Source organism: Seriola dumerili, unplaced genomic scaffold (assembly GCF_002260705.1).
Source record: "Seriola dumerili isolate Sdu_G_001 unplaced genomic scaffold, Sdu_1.0 BDQW01000189.1, whole genome shotgun sequence".
NCBI classification, from domain to species: Eukaryota; Metazoa; Chordata; class Actinopteri; order Carangiformes; family Carangidae; genus Seriola; species Seriola dumerili.
The window spans coordinates 3,826,361-3,852,041 of record NW_019174444.1 but is presented as its reverse complement, the minus strand read 5'-3'; the positions used below and the strand labels follow the sequence as shown (position 1 = coordinate 3,852,041).

The window sequence follows — 25,681 nt, the reverse complement described above, 5'->3', positions numbered from 1 at the left end:
ATGGACCAATCAATCAAGGTTGGTTTCTATTAAGTAAGTTTCCAGTCTGGTTTCAAAGTACACCACAGTACAGAGACAGCACTTGTTAAGGTAACTAATGACTTACTGATAACTGCAGATGGAGGGGACTGCTTGATTTGAGTTATTTTATATTTAGGTACTGTGTTCAATACTATTGATCAAAACATCTCCTTACACCACAAGGAGATGTGGGTGGCACAGCTCTTAGCTTACTTTGTTCATACCTTAACAGAAGTTATTCAGTATTGGGAAACTCTACTTCCTCAATGGCTCATTTGAGATGTGGTGTCCCTTAAGGCTTAGTTCTTGGCTCCTGCCTGTTTTCCATTCATGCTACATCTTAGCCAGGTCATTCATTACGTTGATGACACTCAGCTATACATTCTGTTAAAACCCACAGATCCTAGCAGCCTAGCTAATCTCATATCTTGCCTCTTTGATATTGCATCCTGGATGTCCCTTAATTTCCTTAAATTTAACAACAACTACAGAGGTCAATTTGTTTGGTCTTCCTAAATCCATCAGCTAATCAGAGCTAACCTTGGAGGTCTGTCAAAAAATGTTGGGGTAATCTTCAACATGAAAATGTTGTTCAGTTTTGTTTGTTTCTGCTCAAGATAATCTGTCAAATCATCTTTTTTTTATCAACTGCTGATCTGCAAAAAGTTGTTCATGCTTTCATCATTTCCTGATTTATTGCCCTGGTATGTGCCCTCTCGACCACTGAGATCTTCTGATGGAGCCCTGGTGGTTATACCCAGGCTACAGCTTATGGTATTAGAGCCCCTATGGAACTCCTTGCCTGTTCTCAGACTCAGACATGCTAACATGAAAACATTTGGAAATGTCTGACATAGGTTTAGGCTTTTGAAAGGAAATGTCTGCAACCATAAAACTTTGCCTTGTATGTAAACAAGGAAATGTCTGGCATTTCCCTGTCCACCACAGTGAAGAACAATGAGGAAATTAAACTCCTTCCTTTGTCCCTTGGCACTGTCTCATAAAGTTTCTGGAATGTCCCCTGTTCAAGTCCAGTCGTGTTCCTGACAGAAAATTGGCTTGTGGTGTTTTACCTGCAGTGATAGTCCCACTGCGCAATGTGTCGTTGTGGAGAATTCTTGTGTCAACTACTGCGCTGTATATTAATCACACACTTTCTCCCAAAAAATGTTGATGAATTGTCTCTACCAATATATTTACCCATCTCAAAAAGGTCTTGTCATCTTTAGCTGTCATCGTGTTACAGCTGTTGGGACTTATCATTCAAGAGACCAGATGTTTCTTTGCTCCAGTGGACAAAGGAACTCACACTCCACAGTTCCTCACCATTCACACCTGGGGACGACCCTTCCCCTAACGGACCTTACTAGCCAGCCAGTGTGGGTCAGCGTGTGACATGTGACCCCCAAGGGTCTCACCAAACAAAACCAGATCTCTGGCCCTCTTCTCTCTCTCTTCTTTCTTGGCTTGCTCTGGAGAGCAGCTTCTGCTCTCGGCTCTTCAAAGGGCAACAAGGCCCCAGCCCAGGTCAGCCCTGCTACCTGAGAAACCGGCTCTCTCGCCTGGCCTGCTCACAGCAGCCTGCAACACTCTTCTCCTCAACAGCAGCGACCTGCTTCGGATTAACTGAGAGTGAACCAAATTCTCTTCAGAATCAGCAGCTACGACACAAGGCCAGCTGATTTTCCAAGGAACAGGAGTCATAGCAGAGCTGGCAGGGAACAGCTAACTCTGCAAGGAGAACAAAGGAGATAACAGTAAAACAACACAGCCAGACAGGACTTTACTCCACCAGGAAGCCTCCCAACTCACTGGACTTTACAACAACACTGGAAAGGACCTCTTTGTTTGTTCCAAGGACTGGGTAACTTTAACTGACTGGGCCTTACCTCTCCCAGCACAGCATAGCACAGCACAGCACAGCATAGCTAAGCAGCAGAAGTCTTAACTTTGTTAATGTACTTGTTGATTGATGTCTGGTTGTTGTAATGTTTGCTTAGGTTGTGGTCAGTAATACAGTTAATCAGGTACTCGTATGTTCACACACATAGTAGTATGTCTCAGTTCTAGAACCTGCATGAAGCTAACCTCCTCCCTCTAACCTGGTACCTTTAGATTACATGAGCTAGGCTAACAAAGAAACTCACACCTTCCCTCTCACACACACCAGGTGGTCTCAGCGGCCATTTTGAGTAGTTTCTTTGTTTACCGCCATCTTGTGTAGTCTTCTTTGTTCAGGTCATGTGGTCACAGTGATCACTTTGAATCGGCCATCTTGCCTTTGTCTGTGTCCCCACAGACACACACACATACACCTACACACACACATACACACACCTGTATATACTAGATTAGACATTGTGTTTTACTCTGCTCCATTGTAAATAAATGCCTTTAAGTATAACTACTGGTGTGTTTAATGTTGCACAAGCGTGAATATTGCCAACCTCTACTTGGTAGAATTCCAATCCTTCAACTTTAACTTACTGTTGATATGGTAATTTGGTTATAGTTAGTAAGCTAATGGTTAATCAGAGTTCCAGATTAATGGTAATAAATTGAGACTAAAACCATATTGGCTATTTTGCCTATTAGTTTAGGCTGGTGCCCCGAGGACTTTAATTAATTTTAAAGTTATTATTTACTATTAATATTTTTAATATTAATATTTTCTTAATTTATGATAGCCAATAAATTGATAGACAACCGAAATCCAACATATTTGGTGTCCAGCTCATGAGGTAGAGCTCAGACCCAACACAGCTAAGATCTATGCAGGAACTGTGAGCTGCCAGGTTTGTGTGTTTTCAGCAAGATGTCACTTATTATGATAAAGAGTGAAAGACTGGGATATAAGGGATACTCGACTAATGATCTGGCAACTCTCATCTGCATTGTTGACCAGCTGCTGCAGTTATAGTGGCATTGACGATGAGTGGTGCTGAATCTGAAACTGTCAGTATTTATAGTTTAAAGCAGTGGTTCCCAACCTGTGGGCTGGGGCGGTCAGATGTGGAAAAGGTTGGGAACCACTGGTTTAAAGGTTTCATGGTGAATATCACTTGATATTGTATTAAAAGCTGAGTGGGTAAGAGTTTGCTCATTTGTGAGGTGAAAGTGCCTGAAGAACTGAAGTGTAAGTCACAGCTGAGCTCTGTTCTGTGATTAATCCAAACATTGATCTTTGAAATTAGCTGAGACATGTATTCTATTCAATGCCTCTCTGCCCCTTTTAATGAGTTTCACAGACACATAACAGGCTCTATTTAACATTAAAACCAATGGAGTGAGTACATTTTGAGTGTGTCCATGTCCACTTTTGCTAATTTACTGGTGGAAACAATTGTCACTGCTCCAAGAGCAGAGTATCATCTCTCATTCCCTTTAAAAGCCAGGCATGCTTGTACGTTGGTGGATTGCTCTTATAATGCTGCAGTGTCCATGATGCATGGCAGTATTGAACAACACTCAACAGAGCTGCAGAATCTCAGCTGAGATTTAAACATGGCTCACAGCAGTGGTTTTGAAGCTCAGAGTGAGCTGCCCACTGTTGCCATCTTGGCAGTGCCTGACTCCAACTAACTCCCAGTTAATCCAAAAATGGAGAAAGAGGACCATGCCAGTTTGTGGCAAGCATACGCTCACCCACCTGTCACTCAAAGTGGCCGTGCCCTCAAATATGCAGAACTTTAAGCCTGAATAAAATATAAAGAGTTTTCATGAAGGAGGAAATTAGCTCTAGAGACCAGAACTGCTTTTTGTACCAGGCTGTAAACATGTTTATTTCTGCTGTGAAGTTGGACGTTTTAACATGGGAGTCTATGGGGACTGACTCACTGTTGGAGCCAGACTCTAGTGGCCATTAGAGGAACTGCTGTTTTTGGTTCTTCAGTTGGTTTCATTTTTAAGCCTCAGAGGTTGATGCTTGGTTCAAACATAGGAGCTCACCACTTCAGGGTTTCACACATTTATTGTCTTGTAACATTTCCTTGAAAATCAATCACATCAAGATTATGGTTAGTTTCTAGACAATATATCTGTTTAAAATCATACAAAGAATCATTATACAAGTTCAGTTTTAAGCAAGTTATATCAGCAAACACATGTTTAATTGCATGTGCATATGTGTGCATATGAATTAAAGTAAAGAGATAAAGAACAAGTGACAATCTGATAAAAAGTGTCTCATCCAAAGACGAAACCAAACCTACAACCTTGATATTAGTACAGTTTATAATTATTTTCCCTCCGTGGTGTGGTCACATATCTAATACATCTGTGCCTTCTTACCCCACCTCAGCTTCGCCCAGACTCCATCCCCTTTTTCCTAAATTTGGATTCTCTGGCTCCTGTAACTGCCAACTAAAGACAGCAGTGAGCAGCAAACCCAAGTCCAGACTTCAAAAAGTTTTTTCAGAGTCCTGGTGGCTTCAAAGGTGCTTTGTCCATTTTTTTCTATGTTCTAATAGAAAGTAAAGACAAGGAGTCCCAGCAGCAGATGGATCATGCCACTACTGGCAGTTACTGTTGTCACAGAATTACACAAGTTGGTCGTACAGCAGTTTGTTTCACTGGTGATGTTAGCGATGTTTTGCATCGCAAGGAGGTTTTCCAGGTTGGCAGCAGCAGCACACGCATTCCGAGATGCACAGCCAAAGACTGAAGTACTGTTGGACCCAACCATTACTGTAGAGTAAAAATCACTGTTACTGTATAAATTCAATTAAGTCCAAGGAGAATTTTTTCAGATCCTTCGCTTTACAAGTGACCTAACATCATGTGGAAAATCTTGTTTTTGCTTAGCTCTGTCTGACTCAAACTGCACAGTAATACAGTGAGCAGAAATACGGTAGTTCAACGGTTCACAAACTGTAGTAGTCAAAATATTCAAAATGAGGCGTACACTTCAACTGATATCAGCTTTTTTCTTTGGGCATTTTTTTTAATGGCTAAACATTTTTCTTACAGTTTAGCTACTGTTAGCTGTTTTCTACTCTTTGGGTTCAGCTAACTGATGTCAGCTAATTTCTAACATTAGCCTTAAATTATATTTTAGCTAACTAATGTTAGCTAGCGGATAGTGCGCCCTTTCATTTCCAATGTTTGCAATATAACGTAATATATTATCTAATGTTAGCAAACACTGGTGCTCAGTCATGAGCAGTGAGACAATGGAGGATTAGTTGTTCTAGAGATGTGTTCGATGATATAGAGTTGACTATTTTCCTCCTTTATTTTCCACATAGGAATTCAGAAGTTTTAACTGTTGAGTAATTGAACAATATAAAGTACTGTACTGTAGGCCTACTGCACAATTTTGAGGTACTTGCACCTTATTTTAGTGTTTTCATTTTGTGCTTCTTTATACTTCCACTATATTACAATATATATACAATAGGGAAATATTGTACTTTCTACTGCACTACATTTATTTTACTGCTTTAATTAAACAATCAGGATATTGTGAGTGCTGTAACACTGCAGTTCACTGAAGCACCTGCACTGTACTGGCATTTTGCCCCAGCAAAAAGGTTTAGCCCCATGATTGTCCTTGTATAATTCACACTCTGGTCACCAGCCTCAGCTATGACCCCAGCACAGCCCACCCTGACTCCATATGTAAAACTAGACTGAGATGTTTTTTGGTTCTTAAAACCACAAATATATACTTCTTATGGGTAAACTCTTTTGACTAAACACAGAAAAGGGTAAAGTATGGGACCTTTAAACTATATAACATGAAGACTCACCAGTCGTTTGAAAGCAGCGGTCCTCCACTCCCCTACAATTTATTCGAGTGGTGCATTCAGTGGCAAAGGGTGAGTCACAGGTGAAACACTGTAGGCTGTTATTTGACGGAACAGCTGGGACTGAAAGTATCACAAAATGAAACAAGATGTCAGAAAAAGGATTTGAATATTTTTCGCTCATCTATTTCATCTTGTCTTAAATAAGATAGTCATCCATCTGTACTTACAAGGTAGAGTGTCTGAGTTGCAGTTATCTGTGCTGCAGCACAGAGCAGATATAACTGTACTTGAAAAACCTGTGGTCTCTGAAAATGTCTGGTTGCCTGCAGCTGGACACAGGACGGATGATGCACATGCCTTGATGATTTGCTGCACTGCGGTTCCAGACACATTGACTACAGAGACCAAGAGCAGTTTGTTAATGTTGATGGAAAGCACAAGTTTACAGTACATGTATTTCACTGAAAAGTAACAGAGAACATGAAGAAAAGACCTAGAGCGGAAGCCGTGACACACATCGTCTCCGAGGTACATGTGAATGGGACTGTGCTTGAGCACTGTAGATTTGAGCAGGTTTGACACACGAGTGCTCCAGCTGCAAAGGAGAGAAAAATAGTGAAAGAATGTCACATCAAATGTGTGAGGTGTTTAGGGTTACATAGTTTCGGTGGTTTATAAAGGCTCAAAAATCTTTAACTGTTGTTCCAAAAGAATTTAAGATATAATGGTTGTAATGGTAAAAAAATATTTAAATTGTCTAATATACACAGCTAGACTCTTTGTTATTTAGTTCTTTATTTATTTAGACTATTTCTTGTACTGTTGTACTGTAGCATGAGAATTTTCCATCTGGGTATCTATATATAATGATAATAATAATAATAATAATAATAACTTTATTTATATAGCACTTTTAAAAAAAAAGTTAAAAAGTGCTGTACAAACATGAAAACAAAAAGCAATAAAAGACACAGAAGAGGGGCAATGTGTAGAGCATAAGTACATGTGTTAAAACAATCAGATCAATAAAGCAACAAAAAAAATAAAACCAAAAGTAAGGACCAAAGTTAGATAATAAACCAAGAATTAAAAGCTGCTTTATACAAGTGTTTTGAATAGTGATTTAAACAGGTGCAATGACTCAACATGCCTGATTTCCTCTAAAGTCTCAGATGTTTTTATATATTTTCAAAGATCTATAATTAGTTCTGATTAATTAAAACAAATAAGCTGCTATTATTTGGTTTCTATTTCTTTATAAAAATTGGTTCCAGTAAGATTTGGAAATTGTTAAATGTCTTAAATTAGGTGGTGTAATACCTGCAGATAATCTAATGTAAGAATAGGTGGTGTTACCTGTGCTGGAGAGCGCCCAGATGAGAGTCAGAGAGAGGATCAGCTTCATCGTGATGAACAGGTGCGTACCGCAGATCAGTTTCCCCAGGTGGTGACACTACACCTGATCAGCTACACCTTATATACTCCACAGGTGGAGAACATTTACAACAGCTGCATGAAGCCCTCAGGGATTGGCTATTTCCCCAATTTTACAGAACAATCATTCAGACTGTCACCCCCCCTTTTGTTAGGTGGAAAAACAACTTAACACACCTTCCCACCAAAAGTATGATGAATGACTTCATTTTTGTGGTACAGTACGGGAACAGTTTTTGTTTTGTTCCAGTCCAGTTATAATTCTGTGACTGACATGGGCGTGTGAGAGGGAATAAAGTAGTCCAACATTTTTCTTATACCTTTAGTCAAATCTGAAACACAGCCTGGACGCAGCCCTCCCAAACCTTTTCTTTTCCTCCTGCTCTCAAGAGACGACAGGGAACTCTAAATATGAATACAGTAAACCTATGTTTAACTGACGTTTACACAAGGAAATAACAGTTCATTCAACAGTCCTGTAACGCAGTAGGGGATGCACACACACGTGCAGTGACCAACTTGGTCCTTACTACCATGAAAAGCTAAACCACAGGAGACGGTTCACTGGAATATTATGTGGCAGCATTGTGTCCCACCTGCGTTGTGGTAGGAGTGGCCCTCACAGAGCACCTGTTACCCCTTTTCCACCAAGATGAACCTAGTACTAGTTCTGGGCTGGTGCTAGAGCTGCTTTGTAATTAGTTCAACTTGCCAACCTTCTAAGAACCAGTTTGCTTTTCCACGGTGTAGAGAGCCATAATAGTGCCACGTCATGACATCAATTCACATGTCTCCATTTTCCCACTGCTCGCGTCAAGCACATAAACAGCAATGGCGGATCACATTGTGGCATTTAAGTGTTGCTCCTGGCTTTGTGAGCCTACATTGGCATCGTATGTCTTCTTTTATATCGTGCATGATAATGCTTGATTATTAAAAAATGGTGGTCATCAAGTTTTGCTTTTGTCTTGTAGGACGTGATAACCTCGTCCCAGCCCCATGACGTTAGCGGTTCCTCGTTCTAGACTAGCGGACTATTGGTGCCACCTTGGAACCGGTTTTTGTGGCTGAGGGCCAGTTGTTTGTCTGTCGAAACAAGAAAAACTGGTTCCAACTTTGGCACTGGCTCTGAATCAGTGCCAAACCAGGAGCGATAAGGTTATAAGCAATTGTGGTGAAAGACCTCAGGTTGAGTTCTAGAGTCCTGTTAGTCCAGATGTTCATGCACTTCATTCATAATTTAGAATTTGCTCTCGTTGAAATGGGGCACCAGTCCTCTGGGAGGACAACAATGAATTACTTCATTGACAAATGTATCAATCTCATATCAGAAGCCATGACTTCTCGATTCAATGGATCTCCAGTCTCTACGTCAAAAGAATACAACAGGACAACAGCTGGGTGTAAATAAAGGAGTTTATTAACTAAACTACTATCTACAGAGTAAATGCAAGGTGTAATAATCATAAAGATGGAAATAATAATGAAATGAGCAGTGTGATGAGTTGGCAATGGTGGGAGAGAATATGTTATGGCTTTACACTATGGCTATACAGCTAATGATGCTACATCTACGAATTAGGTTTGATGATTAAATATTACTATATTTCGACATCAACCCAGTCATGGGCAGAGTGTTAACACCGCTGAAGCTGGAGACCCTTGGCTGGAACCCAGGTGGCTGTGGTTGCCGTGGTAACCCTGGAGACACGGGATCTAGGTGGATTCTCCTGGAGGCCGTGTCTCGTTATCACGGTGACGGATTCTGTCGGTGTCTCAGTGGTTCAGCTCTGGTGGAGTTTGCCAGGAGACTTTTTGTCTCGGGTCTCTCTTGATTTCTGCTCGGCTTCTCTGCAGGCGGTCGTGCAGAGGTGTTATCTGCCGGCGTCTCTTGTGGGTTGATGCAAAATAAACTCTAATGCTCTTCACTTTGGCTGGATAACTTTAGAGGAGACTGGTGTTGACCAGATGACTCAGTTGTCAGAAATCTTCAAAAAGGAAAACTTGTTAATAATTAAAAATTACAAAATTAGTCTGAGGTACTTCTGTTGTTTTGGTTCAGTTGGTCTTGACTTGGCTTAATAAAAATGAAAGATCGCACATGTAAACAAAAAGAATGTTACTTGGAGCCTGTGGCAAAGAAAGAATAAAGGACGCGGACAAAACGATCAAGTGTGAAAATGGTTAATAGCCATGAGTTTGTGGCTAGCAGCTTAGAGCTATGAGTTTACATAGCTACAGAGCCAGGCTTTGAGCTTTGAGCAAAGTTTTTAGCAAAGTGTGAATTGATCACGATTGTTTTATCCCCTGGGGGCTGGCGCATGTTTCAGGGGCGTCACCCGTCCTGTGTTTCCACTTGGAGAAGAGAGTAATTTTCCACGGAACTTTTGAATAGTTTAATTCTACCTATAAACTCGTACATCCATCTTCCACCATGACCATAACACATTAAATGAAATAACATAAACCTAATTGCACTAATAATGACAGACAGGAGTAATACGAGTGTTGATTTCACATTACATCCTTCAAACCTGGAATTAATCATAATACAAGTGGTTAATTGATCAAACAACAATATAAACATTTCCTAAAGCTAATAGTCTATAAATGTGGATTACACAGCAGTTCTTTGACTGTAATAATAATAATACGGACATTCTGGATGTCATGTAGTGTGTGTCACCTTGTGTGAAGGATGCTGACAGTATGGTCAGTATGGGATTGACCTATTACATAGAAACATCTCAGGAGTTACAGAACATTTAGATATTTAATTATATATTCTTCCTCAGATCTGTGTCTGTGATGAGAGTTCTGCTGGTCACTACCCAGGGTTGGGATGTGGGTTGTAGTTTATGACTCTTATCTAGAGAGGGACAGAGGAAGGGAGGTTGGTGTGTGTGTGTGTGTGTGTGTGTGTGTGTGTGTGTGTGTGTGTTCATGCATGGCACAGAGAGGCCAGGATTCACACCTTAATGATAATCAGTCCTTTTGTTGTTACTTGTCCTATATAAGAGACAATCAAATATCATTAGACAGAGTCTTATTGTTACAAACTGGAGATTTTGCCTATATTCTCCAGTTGCCTGATGTCCATTGGTTGATCCTCTGGAGCTGACCCTTTGACCTTTGGTCTGGTCCTGTGTCTCTCTGACATGCTAAAAGCATGGACTGTTTGTGGAAGAGGGCTCCTTGGTCTCTGTTTCCTGTCAATTTGATAGTTTGATGGTGGGAAGAGTCGCAAAGTGTCGATTGTGGGTCCATAACTCTGCATGTCCTTACAGTGAACTTCCTTAATGGCTTGTGACTGATGCCAGGCCAGGTATATACGCTACACTAGAAAGGGCAGGAAGGTCAACCCACACTATGTCACCTTGCTCAAAGGCTGTGTGTTTCATACTGCGGCCTCAGTGTTATGGGCAACAGAGTTAAAGCAGCACACAGTCTTTTTACTGAATTGGCATATTTACTTGGAGTACCTGGAGTAGCATTTGAAGCTCTTGGAGGTCTCCGCTCTACCATGGGCCAAAAAGAAAGGAGTGTGAACAATTGTGTTGTATGCTAATTCAGGTGGTCATCCCTTGACCTACTCTTGATGGTGCAGTCTGCCCATCCTACCATGCTGTCCAGACACGAGCACAGTTCTTCTGATGAGATCTGACTCTTTCTGTCAGCCTTGGTCCGTGTGCAAACGTTGAGACATTCAGTCTCTTCAAACTGGGTTCAGTCTTCAAACATTTAGCCGCCGCGGCTGCTCGTTGATCAGGCAGTGCGTATATGTCGAGGTACAAGTTGAGGGGCCTGTTGGTGTGGTGTGTGTGGTTGCCGTGCTTCACAGGCTGTGCATTCAACACACCAACTGGTTACTGTTGAGATATAAAGACGACACAACACGTCTTGTTAAGTTGCTGGCCAGCATGGACTGAACCCCGATTTATTCACTTACTCCAGCCACATACCAAACATCCTGCTGCGCCCCCCCTGGCGGGGCGGAAACACATTCACCTGAACAGAACATCTTAGTAATATGCTGAGAGGATATTCTCCCTTTCTTTTAAACAACTACACTGTGTTAAGTGTTAGTAGCTTCTTATGAACCGTATGAGATAACAGCCAACTTTTTTTTTTTTTTTAAGAACATTGAACCAAAGGCTTCCTTATCACAAAAAAATAGAAAACAAACACACTACAGGGTGACTACTGTAGCCCTCAAAAGTAAGTCCTGTTAGTGAGCAAAGTCCATTAGACCACAAAGTCCCTCAAGTATGGTGGGGGACGGCACACTCGCCTGGGGTAGCAGCCTCTGGCTGTTGTGTTGGGTCTGGGAGTGCTGGCTCCAGCAGCGGGTGGTCATCCGGCTCTGTGAGGTTGAGATCCCTGCGGTTACGCCTTACAGTGCCATTTTGCATTTGCACATAGTACGACCGTGGAGTATGTGCCGTTTGACGCACTGTCCGTTTTTGGTTGGAGTCGCGCACCCAGACTGTGTCCCCAGTGCGTAATACTGGGAGGGTTTTGGCTCTGTGGCGAGTATGAAAGTAAGCCTTTTGTGTGCTCTTAGCCTGCAGATCCGCCTTAGAGAATGCCGCTAGATCAGGCCAGGCTGGTATGTGGACCGACGGGTGAGTCGGCAAGGTCGTGCGAAGTCGCCTTCCTTGGAGAAGTTCTGATGGGCTGAAACCACCAGCAAGGGGTGTTGAGCGGTAGGCCAACAAGGCCAGGTAAGGGTCCGGTGACTTCCTGAGGAGTTGTTTGGCTGTGCGTACGGCACGTTCTGCCGCCCCGTTACCCTGGGGGTACAGGGGGCTGGATGTAACATGTGTGAACCCCCAGGCCTTTGCAAACTGCCCGAAAGTGTCAGAGGAGAATTGGGGTCCATTATCAGTTATTACCTGCAGGGGGATGCCCTGACGAGCAAACCAGGACTTGATCCGCTCCACGACTGCTGTCGAAGTTGTTGACAGCAGCTTAGCAACTTCAGTGAACCTGGAAAAATAGTCGAACATGACAAGGTACATGGAGTTATCCAGTTGGAAGAGATCTGCTCCAACTTTTTGCTATGAGCCGTGGGGAGTCTCCCCGGGTAGGAGAGGCTCTGGAGGTTACAGTCTGTATTGTGAACAATTCTGACATTTTTCAACAGTCTCTTGTAACTGCCTATTAAGACCCAGCCACCAAACAGAACACTTGGCTCTTTCCCTGCATTTTGTGAGGCCTTGGTGTCCAGTGTGGAGCTTATCCAAGATATCCTTTTGCATTGATGCAGGTATGACCAACCTGGTCCCTTTAAGAAGCAGGCCCTGAGCTATTGTGAATTCTCCAGAGACGGCCCAGTATGCTTTCAGGGAATTGTCATTTTTAATGTCCATCCGTCGAGACAGTACTGTATCACCAGCCTTAACAGCTCGTCCGCCTGTTGTGCATGTTTCAGTTCAGTGAGGCGCCCCTCTGTGATGGGCAGTGCAGTGAGTACAGCATTTATGTACCCTTCGATCTCCTGCTCCTCTGTGTTGTCTCTAGTTGTGTGTGAGTGAGTGACCGGAGCCCTCGAGAGCACATCTGCAGTGGCCAAACTTTTATCGGGAACATGTGCAATAGAGAAGTGAAACCACATCAGTCTCATCCTGAACTGCAGTATGCGGGGAGACAACTCGTCGAGTTGTTTTGTTTTTAGGAGTGCAAGGAGGGGCTTGTGGTCAGTTTCCACTTGGAATTTCGTCCCGATTAAAAAATCCTTAAAGCGTTCACATGCCCATGTAACAGCCAGAGCCTCCTTTTCTACTTGAGCATAACGCTGCTCTGTGGGTGTGAGTGCTCTTGAGACATATGTGACAGGGCGCCAGACAGACCCATGTCGGCGTTGGAGGAGGACTGCCCCCAGGCCATAGGAAGAGGCATCTGCAGAGACCTTGGTCTCGTTTGAAGGGTCGTATAGTGCCATAGCTGGTGGTGTTGACAGCGCGTCCTTTAAGTCATTGAAAGCTTTGCGTTGTTGGGGGCCCAAGTACCAGGCGCTGTCTTTGCTCAGCAGATCTCTCAGCGGCTTGGTTTTCTCTGATAGGTTAGGGATATATTTCCCCAGGTGGGTGACAAGGCCGTTGAAGCGGCGGACTTCTGCAGTGTTCTGTGGTTCTGCCAGATGCTTGAGGGCCGTGACCTTCTCCGGGTCAAGCCTGACACCGCTGCTGTCAATGAACTGCCCCAGAAACTTGACCTCTCTCTTCGAGAACTCACACTTAGTGTTCAGAGTGAGACTTGCCTTATGTAATCTGTCCAGAACCGCCATGAGCCGTGTATCGTGCTCTCCCTGTGTTGCACCAAATACGAGAATGTCATCCATCTGCCAGACGACACCCTCCGGACCCTCCAGCAGTTGGGACATGCGCCGCTGGAAGTGCTCTGGGGCAGAGGAGATTCCGAAGGGCAGTCGTCTGAAACAGAAGCGTCCAAAGGGAGTGATATAGGTGGTAAGGAGCATTGAGTCAGGAGAGAGAGGTATCTGCCAGAAGCCTGATTTTGCATCAAGCTTAGTGAATATTTTGGCATTGGTCAGTTGGCCAAGTGTGAATTCAACACTTGGCAGGATGTGGAGCTCATGGCAGACATTTTCATTCATGTGTGTGAAATCCACACATATCCTTACTTTTTCTTTTCCGCTGGGGACCACCACCATCCCAGCACACCATTCCGTGGGCTGTTCCACACGTGAAATGATGCCTAACTCCTCCATCCTAAGGAGTTCTTCCTTGACTCTGCTCATGAGGGGGAGGGAAACCCGCCTAGGGGTAGACAAAGCAAAGGGCTTAGCATCGGGATGGAGAACAATGTGATACACTCCCTCTAGCTTCCCTATTCCTTCGAAGAGTCCCAGGAAGCGCCTTTTAGCCTCCTGCTCTATGCTGCAGGTGGAGGAGTTCACAGCGCTGATGTCGGCCCTCTTAACTAGGCGCAGGGCCTTGATGGCAGGAAGGCCTAAAAGGGTTGTGCGGAGGCCACGTACCACATAAATAGTCTGCACTGAGGATCGGTGGCCTGCTGTCAGGTTGGCTGTAAGCTTCCCCATTACAGTCAATTTGATTCGACTAGGGCCATAGAGTGGTTTCGTTGTATGCTGCAGGGGCTCTGTTTGCAGTCCTTGATAGAGTGAATCAGAAATCATAGACACATTGGCCCCTGTGTCCAGCTTAAACTGAATATCATGACCAGCCAGGCCAATTTCCGCAGTCCACGGCTCCGCGATGTCATCCTCAAGTGAGCCTAGGAAGGCACCCTCCTCCTCAGGGTACTGTGACACCTCTGAGAGAACTGGGTGGGACCTGCACACAGCAGCAAAGTGATCCCATCTTTTGGCAGCTCCTGCAGGTGGCCTCTTTTGCAGGGCATGACTGTCTACCATGGGAGCCTCTGCCACACCAGCCACATTGCCTCAAAGTTTGGGTTTGGTATTTTTGACTTGTCCCGGCCCTATTGACACAATCATTATAGCGTGCTCTGGTGGCGTAGGCATTTTTAAATGCAATTCCCTTAGCTGCTACAACATCCACTGCTTGCTCAGTTTGGCACACATCTTGAAGAAGATTTTGCTGTTTCCTAACAGCCTCATGTCTAAGAGTTAGCTTTTTAGCCTTGTCTAATGTCAAGTCTGGATCCATTTGTAATCTTTCAGATAGCTTAGCGTCCATCAAACCCACCACTAATCTATCCCTGATAAGCTTGTCATGTAGCTGTCCATACTCGCAGTGTTCAATAAGCTCATAAAGTGCTTTGATGAAGTTATCAATGGACTCACCCCTCTCCTGTACTCTCTTGTGATATCTTGCACGCTGAAATATCAAGTTGCGCTGGGGGATGAAGTGGTTTGTCAGTTGTGTTTTGACCACATCATAATCTTTTAGCTGTTCAGCAGTAAGGTCTCTGCAGCGGATGACGGACTCTGCCTCCGGTCCCATAGTGTATAGTAGTGTGTGGACTTGCTTTTCGGCGGACTGTTTATCCAAGCCGATGCCTGACCGAAGCGCTCAAAACGGCTAATCCAGAGCGGCCACTCTACTGGATGAGTGAAGTCAAACTCCGAGGGTGGGGAGATCCGGAAGAAGGCTTGTTCCACCTGTTCTGCCATGCTGAAGTAACGACGGTAGGCAGTTTAACACGTTTAACACGGGCTAAGTAGCATTAGCATAACACTGAAACTGTATTTAGTCCGTTACACACGCTCCGGGGAAATAACTTCAGTTGATCTGTTAGAGGGAACACTTGAAACTTCTGTCATCGTGGATCTGTATCTAGACTAAAATCTAGCCACTTCTGACACCATGTTGAGATATAAAGACGACACAACACGTCTTGTTAAGTTGCTGGCCAGCATGGACTGAACCCCGATTTATTCACTTACTCCAGCCACATACCAAACATCCTGCCGCGCCCCCCCGGCGAGGCGGAAACACATTCACCTGAACAGAACAGCTTAGTAATATGCTGAGAGGATATTACTACAGTTACGTCTTGTGTCATGTGAGGCCAAAAGCATCTGCCTCGTGGCCGCTTAGTGTCCAGATTGCGAATGTCCATGTAACGTTTGAAACACTGGTGGAGGAACCTCTCTGTGTTTTAATCTTTTAAGCTTTCATTCAGAGACACAGAACAGAAACCTGGCATCTTCAGATACAAGGTTTTTAGAACCCTTTTGTTTCTGTTTTGGGATTGTTTTGTTTGTTTGGCCTTTGACATCTTTTTTTTTTTTAATACAGGTTTTCAGTTGTCATGTGCTTTCCCTCCGCTAAGTGAATGCACTGCAATGAGACATGTTGCAGTCTGATCACTCAGTTACACCAGAATGTTTTTTTCTACATTTACTTCCTCCTTCCTCATTTATGGAAAATGTCCAAACAAAACAAAACTCTCTCATGGCAGAGTGGTTACATAACACCATGTGAGTAGTTTACTGTTTGTTGATTGTTGTTGTCTTGCTACGTGCTCTTTGCTTAAGCCTTAAGATTCGGCCTGAAATGTCATGTTTAGTTTCCTCTGAGTCCTCAGTCTTTCATCTGAGCCCCCCAGCTCCATGTTGATCAAACGTCTCACAAAGTGTGTGAGTAGCTGTGTCCCAATTCATCCTTCCTCAATCCTTCGGAGGACCCAATTTACAAAGGTGTGGCCCTGCAGCTGTTGTAGACTGTGAAGGCTGAACTGAAAATGAGACGATGTGGGCCACAGAGGAATCTTGCTGTTCGTTCTCAGGCTCGCTGTCAGTGTTGTTTGCTTTCATTACCGACACACAATGAATCTCGGGATAGGTTGGGCTTTCTTTTTTTTTTCTTGTGGTTTATATACTTAGTTTGATGCAAAAGACTGGAACTAGCAGAAGTTTTTAGGTGGGCTCCACTGCCTTGCTGTATTCATGAGCAGCCTGCAGATTTATGAGGCCACTATCTGGAATCAGCTTGTGGTATTTTTTATTTTAATCACTGTGTCACATTGCTACTACAGTCCCAGCAGAAGTGTTAGTATGGGCTCCACCGCCTCCAGGTAATGATCGCAGATGATCAGTGGCTACGACTCTGCACAGGTGGGACCCCAATCTCCGAATGCTGCATTTCAAGAGCAGCCGGCAGATTTGTGAGGCCACTATCTGGAATCAGCTTTTTAAAGTCCTGTTGTTGTATTGTTAGTCTTAAAGTGTGCAAAGTAAAGTAGTGATGCCAAGTGGATAGAATAAAAAGGAAACCAAACATGTCAGTGATCCCAGCAGCCATATACAAAGAAAGGCGGCTGTGAGGGACCAGGTTTCACTTTAGATCAAATGTGCATCAGCTGGGAGAGGAATGTGGAAGAACATGAAATGAATGAGATTTATTAAAACATGTCTGAAACTATCTGGATGTTTCCATGTTTAAGTATATTACAGAAAGGAAACTGCGTTACAGTGTGGGGAGGGTAATGAATGTTTTCACACTTTATGTGGTCTGAAACAAAACAGTGCCACCTGACAACAAGACCTGCTCAAAAATGAAAAAGCATCAAAGTCTAAGACAAGAATCACTCTCAGACTGCAGATAAAGTACAATCATAATAATCATAATAACATCTGAACAATGTTGCAAAGGAAATACAAAAATAATAAAAACAAAAAATAAAAAAGTAAAGTGATCTATTTTAACATTGAGGTGGACACTTTTTGTTTTAAGTTTATTGGTATTTATTGTAGTCACAGACTGTTTCGTGTAATTTTAAGGGGAAATGTTACATATTAAAATCTACAAGAACAAATCAACTCAGATACCCTGTAACACAGTACTTTATTTAAAATAAATTATTTCATCACAATATCCACAGTTACCCAGGTTTCCCAGTTGTGCAGCAATTATATTACTGTGCTTCATTATAATTGTACAGCCACTCAGGCTAATTTAAAAGAAAATATGTACTGAACTGTATAAACCATTTCTCTTACATTTTTACCTAAATATTTAACATTGATAACATTACAGTGCAACATAATTTATGTGAGTTTGACACTTATTCATTTATTTACACATTTATTTGTAGGCATCCAATCACTCAGTGGTCTCAGTGCCTTAAATATTTTTGAGTCACCAAAGGCTAAAAGGCCTCGGCCCTAACATGATGGAATCCCTGGCCAGGCTGAGTAAAGTGAAAACAAACAAACAAACAAACAAACAAAAAACAGCAAACACAACTTACATTTACCTAATTTGTGTGTTTAAGCAAACGCTGCTGTATGATGTGTGTAAGACAGCTGCATCTGGCATCTCCTCACTCACTTCTTTAACCCAAATAGTAAAAGAACTCAAATCAATCATGTGCTGATCTTGTGTTTGATATACTTGATGACTGAGACTTTGATGCAAAAGGCTGGAACTGACAGCATAGTGGACAGAATTAAAGTAACTGTAGTGGTATTTTTTATTTAAATCACTGTGTCACATTGCTACTACAGTCCCAGCAGAAGTGTTAGTATGGGCTCCACCGCCTCCAGGTAATGATCGCAGATGATCAGTGGCTACGACTCTGCACAGGTGGGACCCCAATCTCCGAATGCTGCATTTCAAGAGCAGTCGGCAGATTTGTGAAGCCACTATCTAGAATCAGCTTTTAAAAGTCCTGTTGTTGTATTGTTTGTCTTAAAGTGTGCAAAGTAAAGTAGTGGTGCCAAGTGGATAAAATAAAGCAACTTAAACAAACAGTCACCATGTAGAGTGTCTGGATCCAATATGCCTCCCTCTGTAAATACATCTATAATGTCTTGTAAGAGGAGGTTCTATTTCTATGCCTTGAAATTTAAGCGGACAAACATTATGGCCATCAAATGAATGAGAAACGAATAAGAAAAACATATACTAACATATAAACATGTCTGATAAGAACAATCCCACAGCAATTTCTTCACATATTGCATTTTCTATTTGAACTTTAGGCTATGGTTCCCTTATTGTTTTGGTTTAATGTAATTCTGTGCTTAATGCAACAGCAATTCTAATAACACAGTAAGTAATTAATTTGATAATATCACAATAATCCAGAAAATATAACATATGTACTCTTTATTAATAAAATAGATGAAGTAAGGTAACACTGAAAGGATCCATTTTGCACAATGAGTAATACTTTCACTTTTGATACTTAAATGATGATAATACTTTTTCTTTTTACTTTTACTTGCAGTAAATCTTTGAAGGCAGATATTTTACCTACAATAGACACTAGTGGAAGAAATATTTAGTCCAGTGATGTGCCGTCAGGAGAAGCAAGGCAAGCAGTGCTTGATCAGTTAAAGCTAAAAATAGGAATCAATTAGAAAAATCGATATATCTCCTTACATCTTAGAACAGTGTTTGGTCCCATGAAGGATAATTTAATGCCCTCTTGTGGTCGCAGTATGCTATTGCCTCTGGTTGGAGGTTTGCTACCAGCCATTGCAGATATCATTTCTGCCTTATTTGTGGACATGACTGTGGTCCATTAACAAAGGCTGGAGCTCATCAATCATAAACAACAGAACACCATCTTCAGCTCTGGTTCGTGTGAGACACATCGCTGCCTGTGCACAGGGTGGGAAAGTCGGCACAGACAGGAGATTTAAAACTCCAGTGTGCTGTGGAATTCAGAGAGATTTACCTGGTGCTGTGTTGATAGGCTTTGTCAGTATTATGTAAACTTGTTTGACAAAGGCTTGAATGTAAAGGACATTTATTTATATGTAGAAGTCCAAGGGTAGTTGGTAGTAATGTGTTTAAATTTTACCTTCTCCTTTACCTTTCATCTTCTCCTGTAGTTTACTACATGGACAGAAAACCCCAGAAGACCCTCTGTGTGTCGCACATGGTTAAACGTGACTTTTCTGCATTCTGCACCGTCTGCAACGCTGATATTGACACGTCATCAAAGATGAGCAAAATGGCCCACAGCAGATACTTTGTTCAAACAGAAAACATACTACCTACCAGTGTTGTACATATTTATTTTCTTCTAACATTTTATTGAAAACACATGTCAATTTTAATACATTTTTGTCTCATTTCCTATTAATTTTAAAAATGTAAAATCTCTGTTTATAATCTGACAAAAATAATGATACAGATATTCAATAATATTTATTGCAGATTCAGACTCTTTATGTGCATATACAAAAAAAGTGTCCCTATCACCGTACAAACCAAACATGTGTCCTTGTCATATTTGTACAATTTAAAACAAAACTTGACTGTTAAATAGTGTTGCAGCAGTCAATCCACTAATCCCCCAGTGAGTATATATGAAGTAAATTAAGTTTGTAAAAAAAGGTTGTCTGTGGTGTGGTCATGTATCTAATACATCTGTGCCTTCTTACCCCACCTCAGCTTCGCCCAGACTCCATCCCCTTTTTCCTAAATTTGGATTCTCTGGCTCCTGTAACTGCCAACTAAAGACAGCAGTGAGCAGCAAACCCAAGTCCAGACTTCAAAAAGTTTTTTCAGAGTCCTGGTGGCTTCAAAGGTGCTTTGTCCATTTTTTTCTATGTTCTAATAGAAAGTAAAGACAAGGAGTCCCAGCAGCAGATGGATCATGCCACTACTGGCAGTTACTGTTGTCACAGAATTACACAAGTTGGTTGCACAGCAGGTTGTTTCACTCTTGATGTCAACATTGCTTTGCACTGAAAGTAGGTTTGTCAGGTCGTTAGCAGCAGCACACAGGTTCATAGATGCGCAGCCAAAGACAGAAGTACTGTTGGTCCCAACCGTTACTGTAGATGAAAAATCACTGTTACTGTACAAATTCAATTATTGTCAGTTAATTAATTCCACTGAGAATTTCTCAGATCTTTCACTTTACAAGTGACTTTACATCATGTTTTTGCTGACATTCGGTGGTTTAATGTCTCATCCTGTTGCAGTGATGTACAAGTGTACCCCAGGACCTAGTGACATCACTGTTAAGTGTGGTGCAACACAGCGGGTCTGATCACATCCAGTCACATCCAACATGTGTGCTTAGTGTTTTCAGAGGGGAAACAGGCTTGAAACTTTCAAACTTTCAAACTTTCAAACTTTCAAACTTTCAAACTTTCAACCAGCGTGAAGTTTTTCAGTCACTGATGTTAAATTACTCTCTAAGTGACAGTAGCAGTACCATGTAAAATACTCTTTTACAACTAAAAATCTTGCATGAAGAGACTTGCTCAAACAAAAGAAACAGCTGAAAAAATGTGGTCATCACGTCATAAGTAAAAATAGCCCACCCTTTATACTGAATGGTTGTATGTGCTTTTGATTTTTTGATTTAGAACTGCAACAATTAATGAATTACTTGATAAGTCAATCAAAAGAAAATTCAACAGGAAAACTAATAAACAGTCATTAAAGTCAGTTTGTGAGCCAAAAGGAAAAATCACATTCTGAAGATTAAAAAAATAGTTTCAGCCAGTGATGCTAACCACTCTCAATGGAAAGAAGCTAAAGCCTGTTTGAAAAGTCACTAAATGTTGCTTGATTCTCTAAGTTGCCAATTAGCATATTTGTGACACCATCTTGTGGTATTTACATTCAGCCTCCTGTCAGCCAGTTTCAGCCCTTTCACTATTTGCCTTTCTCCTACTCTCTGTAGTCACATACAGTGAGCCACACCTTCGTATAGCGTGTCCCCAAAAGGACGCGGCCCCTGAAGGGCACTGTTTTCTTAGTGATACAAGTAACCATGGCAGCGTGAATGGTGAAAAATGCTGGAACATTTCTCATAGAGAATGAATGGAGAGACATTGTGAAATCAACTAAAAACACACCCCTTTTTCGAGCTCTACCACTTCATCATACTTTAACACAGAAACATGGTTGAGACTTTTTCAGATTTTATAATGGGTGTGTATTGCACAGAATGTTGAGAGCTAGAGTGGATGACATCACACGCCATCCCCAAAAATATTCCTGAAAAAAAATCTGACATTTAAATCCAACAATTTCCAACCTCCATAGTTAATTTATAAAAACGTAGAGAAATTTGTCACCCTGTGTTGGTCTCATTGTGATATTCTTTACGGATGTCCAAAGCTTTCATTGATGCCCATTTCAACTCAAAACAGAGATGAGAGGTGGTTTTTAAACTGCGATAAAACCTCAACTGTGAAAAGTAGCTACACATATAATATATCATTGTCTTCACTGAAGTCTTGGGACACTGGTAGTGATGGTGGGATTTGATTTTCGATGAAAGGTTCCTTCTTAAAACCTATTGTCTGCCTAGGGTTAAAGAGGTGATTGTGTGTACATTTTTCCCTCCTCCTTCTGGTGGCCACAGTCGCCATAGCAACCAGTGTCTCAGCAGGTGCTACTGACAGTTTCTGGGCATAAATGGACAAAACTGATTCTGACTGGCTAATTAGACTCATTAACTCTTAGCCTTTTATCTCAAGTAGGAGAGCAACTGTAAGGTAAATCAACACAGTGTTTGTGCATGTGTGTGTGTTTTATTGTGTGGCTGTTTGTGTGTGTGCACACTGGTTTGAAACCATTATTATAAGGTAATTTTACTCATTTAAAAACATAGTAATAAGTGCCCATGGTTCAGAACGTCAACATGATGGGCGTTGCAGCCCATGTGATTTCATCAAAGATGGCCTCCAGTTAACTGACAAAACAGGCAGATTAATTGATACTGAAAATAACCAGTTACCTCAGAATCACTGATTATGATTTGTAACTGGTGAAGATAGAACTAATTTTAACTACTTTAAATCTATGATGCAAAGATGTTATAAAATCTTAATCTGTGAAGTAACTAGTCACTATAGCTGTCAGATAAATGTAGGGTAATACAAATTTAAAAAGTAAATAAGTAAATTATAAAAATAAGTAATATAATAATATAAAAAGTAAATTTTTACCTCTTAAATGTAATGGATTAGTACTTAATAAATGTATTTCATTGCTTTCCCCCACTGGTTGATTTTCCAGTTCTCTTAAGTAGTAATTTGTTTGAAAAGCTCAGAGTTAGTAGAACAAATTAGGAGACAATCTTTGTTGAAGTGACACACACATCGTCTCCGAGGTACATGTGAATGGCACTGTGCTTGAGCACTGTAGATTTGAGCAGGTTTGACACACGAGTGCTCCAGCTGCAAAGGAGAGAAAAATAGTGAAAGAATGTCACATCAAATGTGTGAGGTGTTTAGGGTTACATAGTTTCGGTGGTTTATAAAGGCTCAAAAATCTTTAACTGTTGTTCCAAAAGAGTTTAAGATATAATGGTTTTAATGGCAACTGTCTAATGTACACTGCTTGACTCTTAAATATTATTTATTATTTACTTTTATTATCATTGTTCTTTATCTATTTTGACTATTTCTTGTACTACTGAACTGTAGCGTGAGAATTTTCCCTCTGGGATCTATAAAGTCTCAGATCATATTTTCAAAGATCTGAAATTAACTCTGATTAATTAAAACAAATAATCTGCTTTTATTTGGTTTCTATTCCTTTATAAAAAATTGGTTCTAGTAAGATTTGGAATTTGTTAAATTAGGTGGTGTAATACCTGCAGATAATCTAATGTAAGAATAGGTGGTGTTACCTGTGCTGGAGAGCGCCCAGATGAGAGTCAGAGAGAGGATCAGCTTCATCGTGATGAACAGGTGCGTACCGCAGATCAGTTTCCCCAGGTGGTGACACTACACCTGATCAGCTACACCTTATATACTCCACAGGTGGAGTACATTTACAACAGCTGCATGAAGCCCTCAGTGATTGGCTATTTCTCCAGTTTTATAGAACAATCATTCAGACTGTTTTGTTAGGTGGAAAAAATATGAATACAGTAAACTCATGTTTAACTTACGTTTACACAAGAAAACAACAGTTCATTCAACAGTCCTGTAACGCAGTAGGGGATGCACACACGTGCAGTGACCAACTTGGTCCTTACTACCATGAAAAGCTAATCCACAGGAGACGGTTCACTGGAATATTATGTGGCAGCATTGTGTCCCACCTGCGTTGTGGTAGGAGTGGCCCTCACAGAGCACCTGTTACCCCTTTTCCACCAAGATGAACCTAGTGCAAGTTCTGGGCTGGTGCTAGAGCTGCTTTGTAATTAGTTCAACTTGCCAACCTTCTTAGAACCAGTTTGCTTTTCCACAGTCTAGAGAGCCATAATAGTGCCACGTTATGACATCATTGTCTTGTAGGACTTGATAACCCCGTCCCAGCCCCATGACGTTGGCAGTTCCTCGTTCTGGAACCGGTTTTCGTGGCTGAGGGCCAGTTGTTTGACTGTCCAAACAAGAAAAACTGGTTCCAACTTTGGCACTGGCTCCGAATCAGTGCCAAACCAGGAGTGATAAGGTTATAAGGAATTGTGGTGAAAGACCTTAGGTGGAGCTCTAGAGTCCTGTTGGTCAAGAAGTTCATGCACTTCATTCATAATTTAGGATTTACTCTCGTTGAAATGGGGCACCAGTGCTCTGGGAGGACAACAATGAATTACTTCATTGACAAATGTATCAATCTCATATCAGAAGCCATGACTTCTTGATTCAATGGATCTCCAGTCTCTACGTCAAAAGAACACAACAGGACAACAGCTGGGTGTAAATAAAGGAGTTTATTAACTAAACTACTATCTGCAGAGTAAATGCAAGGTGTAATAATCATAAAGATGGAAATAATAATGAAATGAGCAGTGTGATGAGTTGGCAATGGTGGGAGAGAATATGTTATGGCTTTACACTATGGCTATACAGCTAATGATACTACATCTACAAATTAGGTTTGATGATTAAATATTACTTAATATTGATTATAATATATCTTCTAGCACCTTCTACCTTTCTTCGGCATCTAGCAAGTTTCTTAGCGTTTCTGAGCAGTGTGTGAATTGATCACAACTGTTTTATCTCTGGGCTTATCACCTGTGTTTCCACTTGGAGAAGAGAGTCATTTTCCACTGAACTTTTGAATAGTTTATTTCTATAATTTACTTATAAACTCGCACATCCGTCTTCCACCATGACCACAAACATTAAATGAAATAACATATAAAGCTAATGGCACTAATAATGACAGACAGGAGTAATACGAGTGTTGATTTCATATTACATCCTTCAAACCTGGAATTAATCATAATACAAGTGGTTAACTGATCAAACAACAATATAAACATTTCCCAAAGCTAATAGTCTATAAATGTGGATTACACAGCAGTTCTTTGACTGTAATAATAATAATATGGACATGCTGGATGTCATGTAGTGTGTGTTACCTCGTGTGAAGGATGCTGACAGTATATGGTCACATGAAGGACATTGTCTTAAAGTCTACATGTTACATTTCAAACATTCTATGGGATAGAAGTTTGGGATTGAACTATTACATAGAAACATCACAGGAGTTACAGAACAGTTAGATATTTAATTATATATTCTTCCTCAGATCTGTGTCTGTGGAGAGAGTTCTGCTGGTCACTACCCAGGGTTGGGATGTGGGTTGTAGTTTATGACTCTTATCTAGAGAGGGACAGAGGAAGGGAGGTTGGTGTGTGTGTGTGTGTGTGTGTGTGTGTGTGTGTGTGTGTGTGTGTGTGTGTGTTTTCATGCATGGTTCAGAGAGGTCAGGATTCACACCTTAGTGATGATCAGTCCTTTTGTTGTTACTTGTCCTATATAAGAAACAATCAAATATCAACAGACAGAGTCTTATTGTTACAAACTGGATATTGCCTATATTTTCCAGTTGCCTGGTGTCCATTGGTTAATCCTCTGGAGCTGACCCTTTGACCTTTGGTCTGGTTCTGCGTCTCTCTGACATGCTAAAATCATGGTCTGTTTGTGGAAGAGGGGTCCTTGGTCTCTGTTTCCTATCAATTTGATAGTTTGATGGTGGGAAGAGTAACAAAGTGTCAATTGTGGGTCCGTAACTCTGCATGTCCTTACAGTGAACTTCCTTAATGGCTTGTGACTGATGCCAGTCCAGGTATGTATGATACAT

The 25,681-nt window shown here is 41.5% G+C and overlaps 1 protein-coding gene across 1 annotated transcript; it reads right to left on the bottom strand.

Annotated features, from left to right (window-relative positions):
- Positions 1-3,972: 3,972 nt before the first annotated feature.
- On the bottom strand, positions 3,973-7,217 carry LOC111227540 (phospholipase A2 inhibitor and Ly6/PLAUR domain-containing protein-like). The gene is made up of 5 exons (XM_022753074.1): positions 7,128-7,217; positions 6,265-6,366; positions 5,999-6,166; positions 5,772-5,891; positions 3,973-4,707 (listed from the first exon to the last, which is right to left on the bottom strand). Exons 1-5 carry the CDS (start codon positions 7,174-7,176, stop codon positions 4,484-4,486), a joined length of 663 nt encoding a protein of 220 aa, XP_022608795.1. The 5' UTR covers positions 7,177-7,217; the 3' UTR covers positions 3,973-4,483.
- Positions 7,218-25,681: the final 18,464 nt, after the last annotated feature.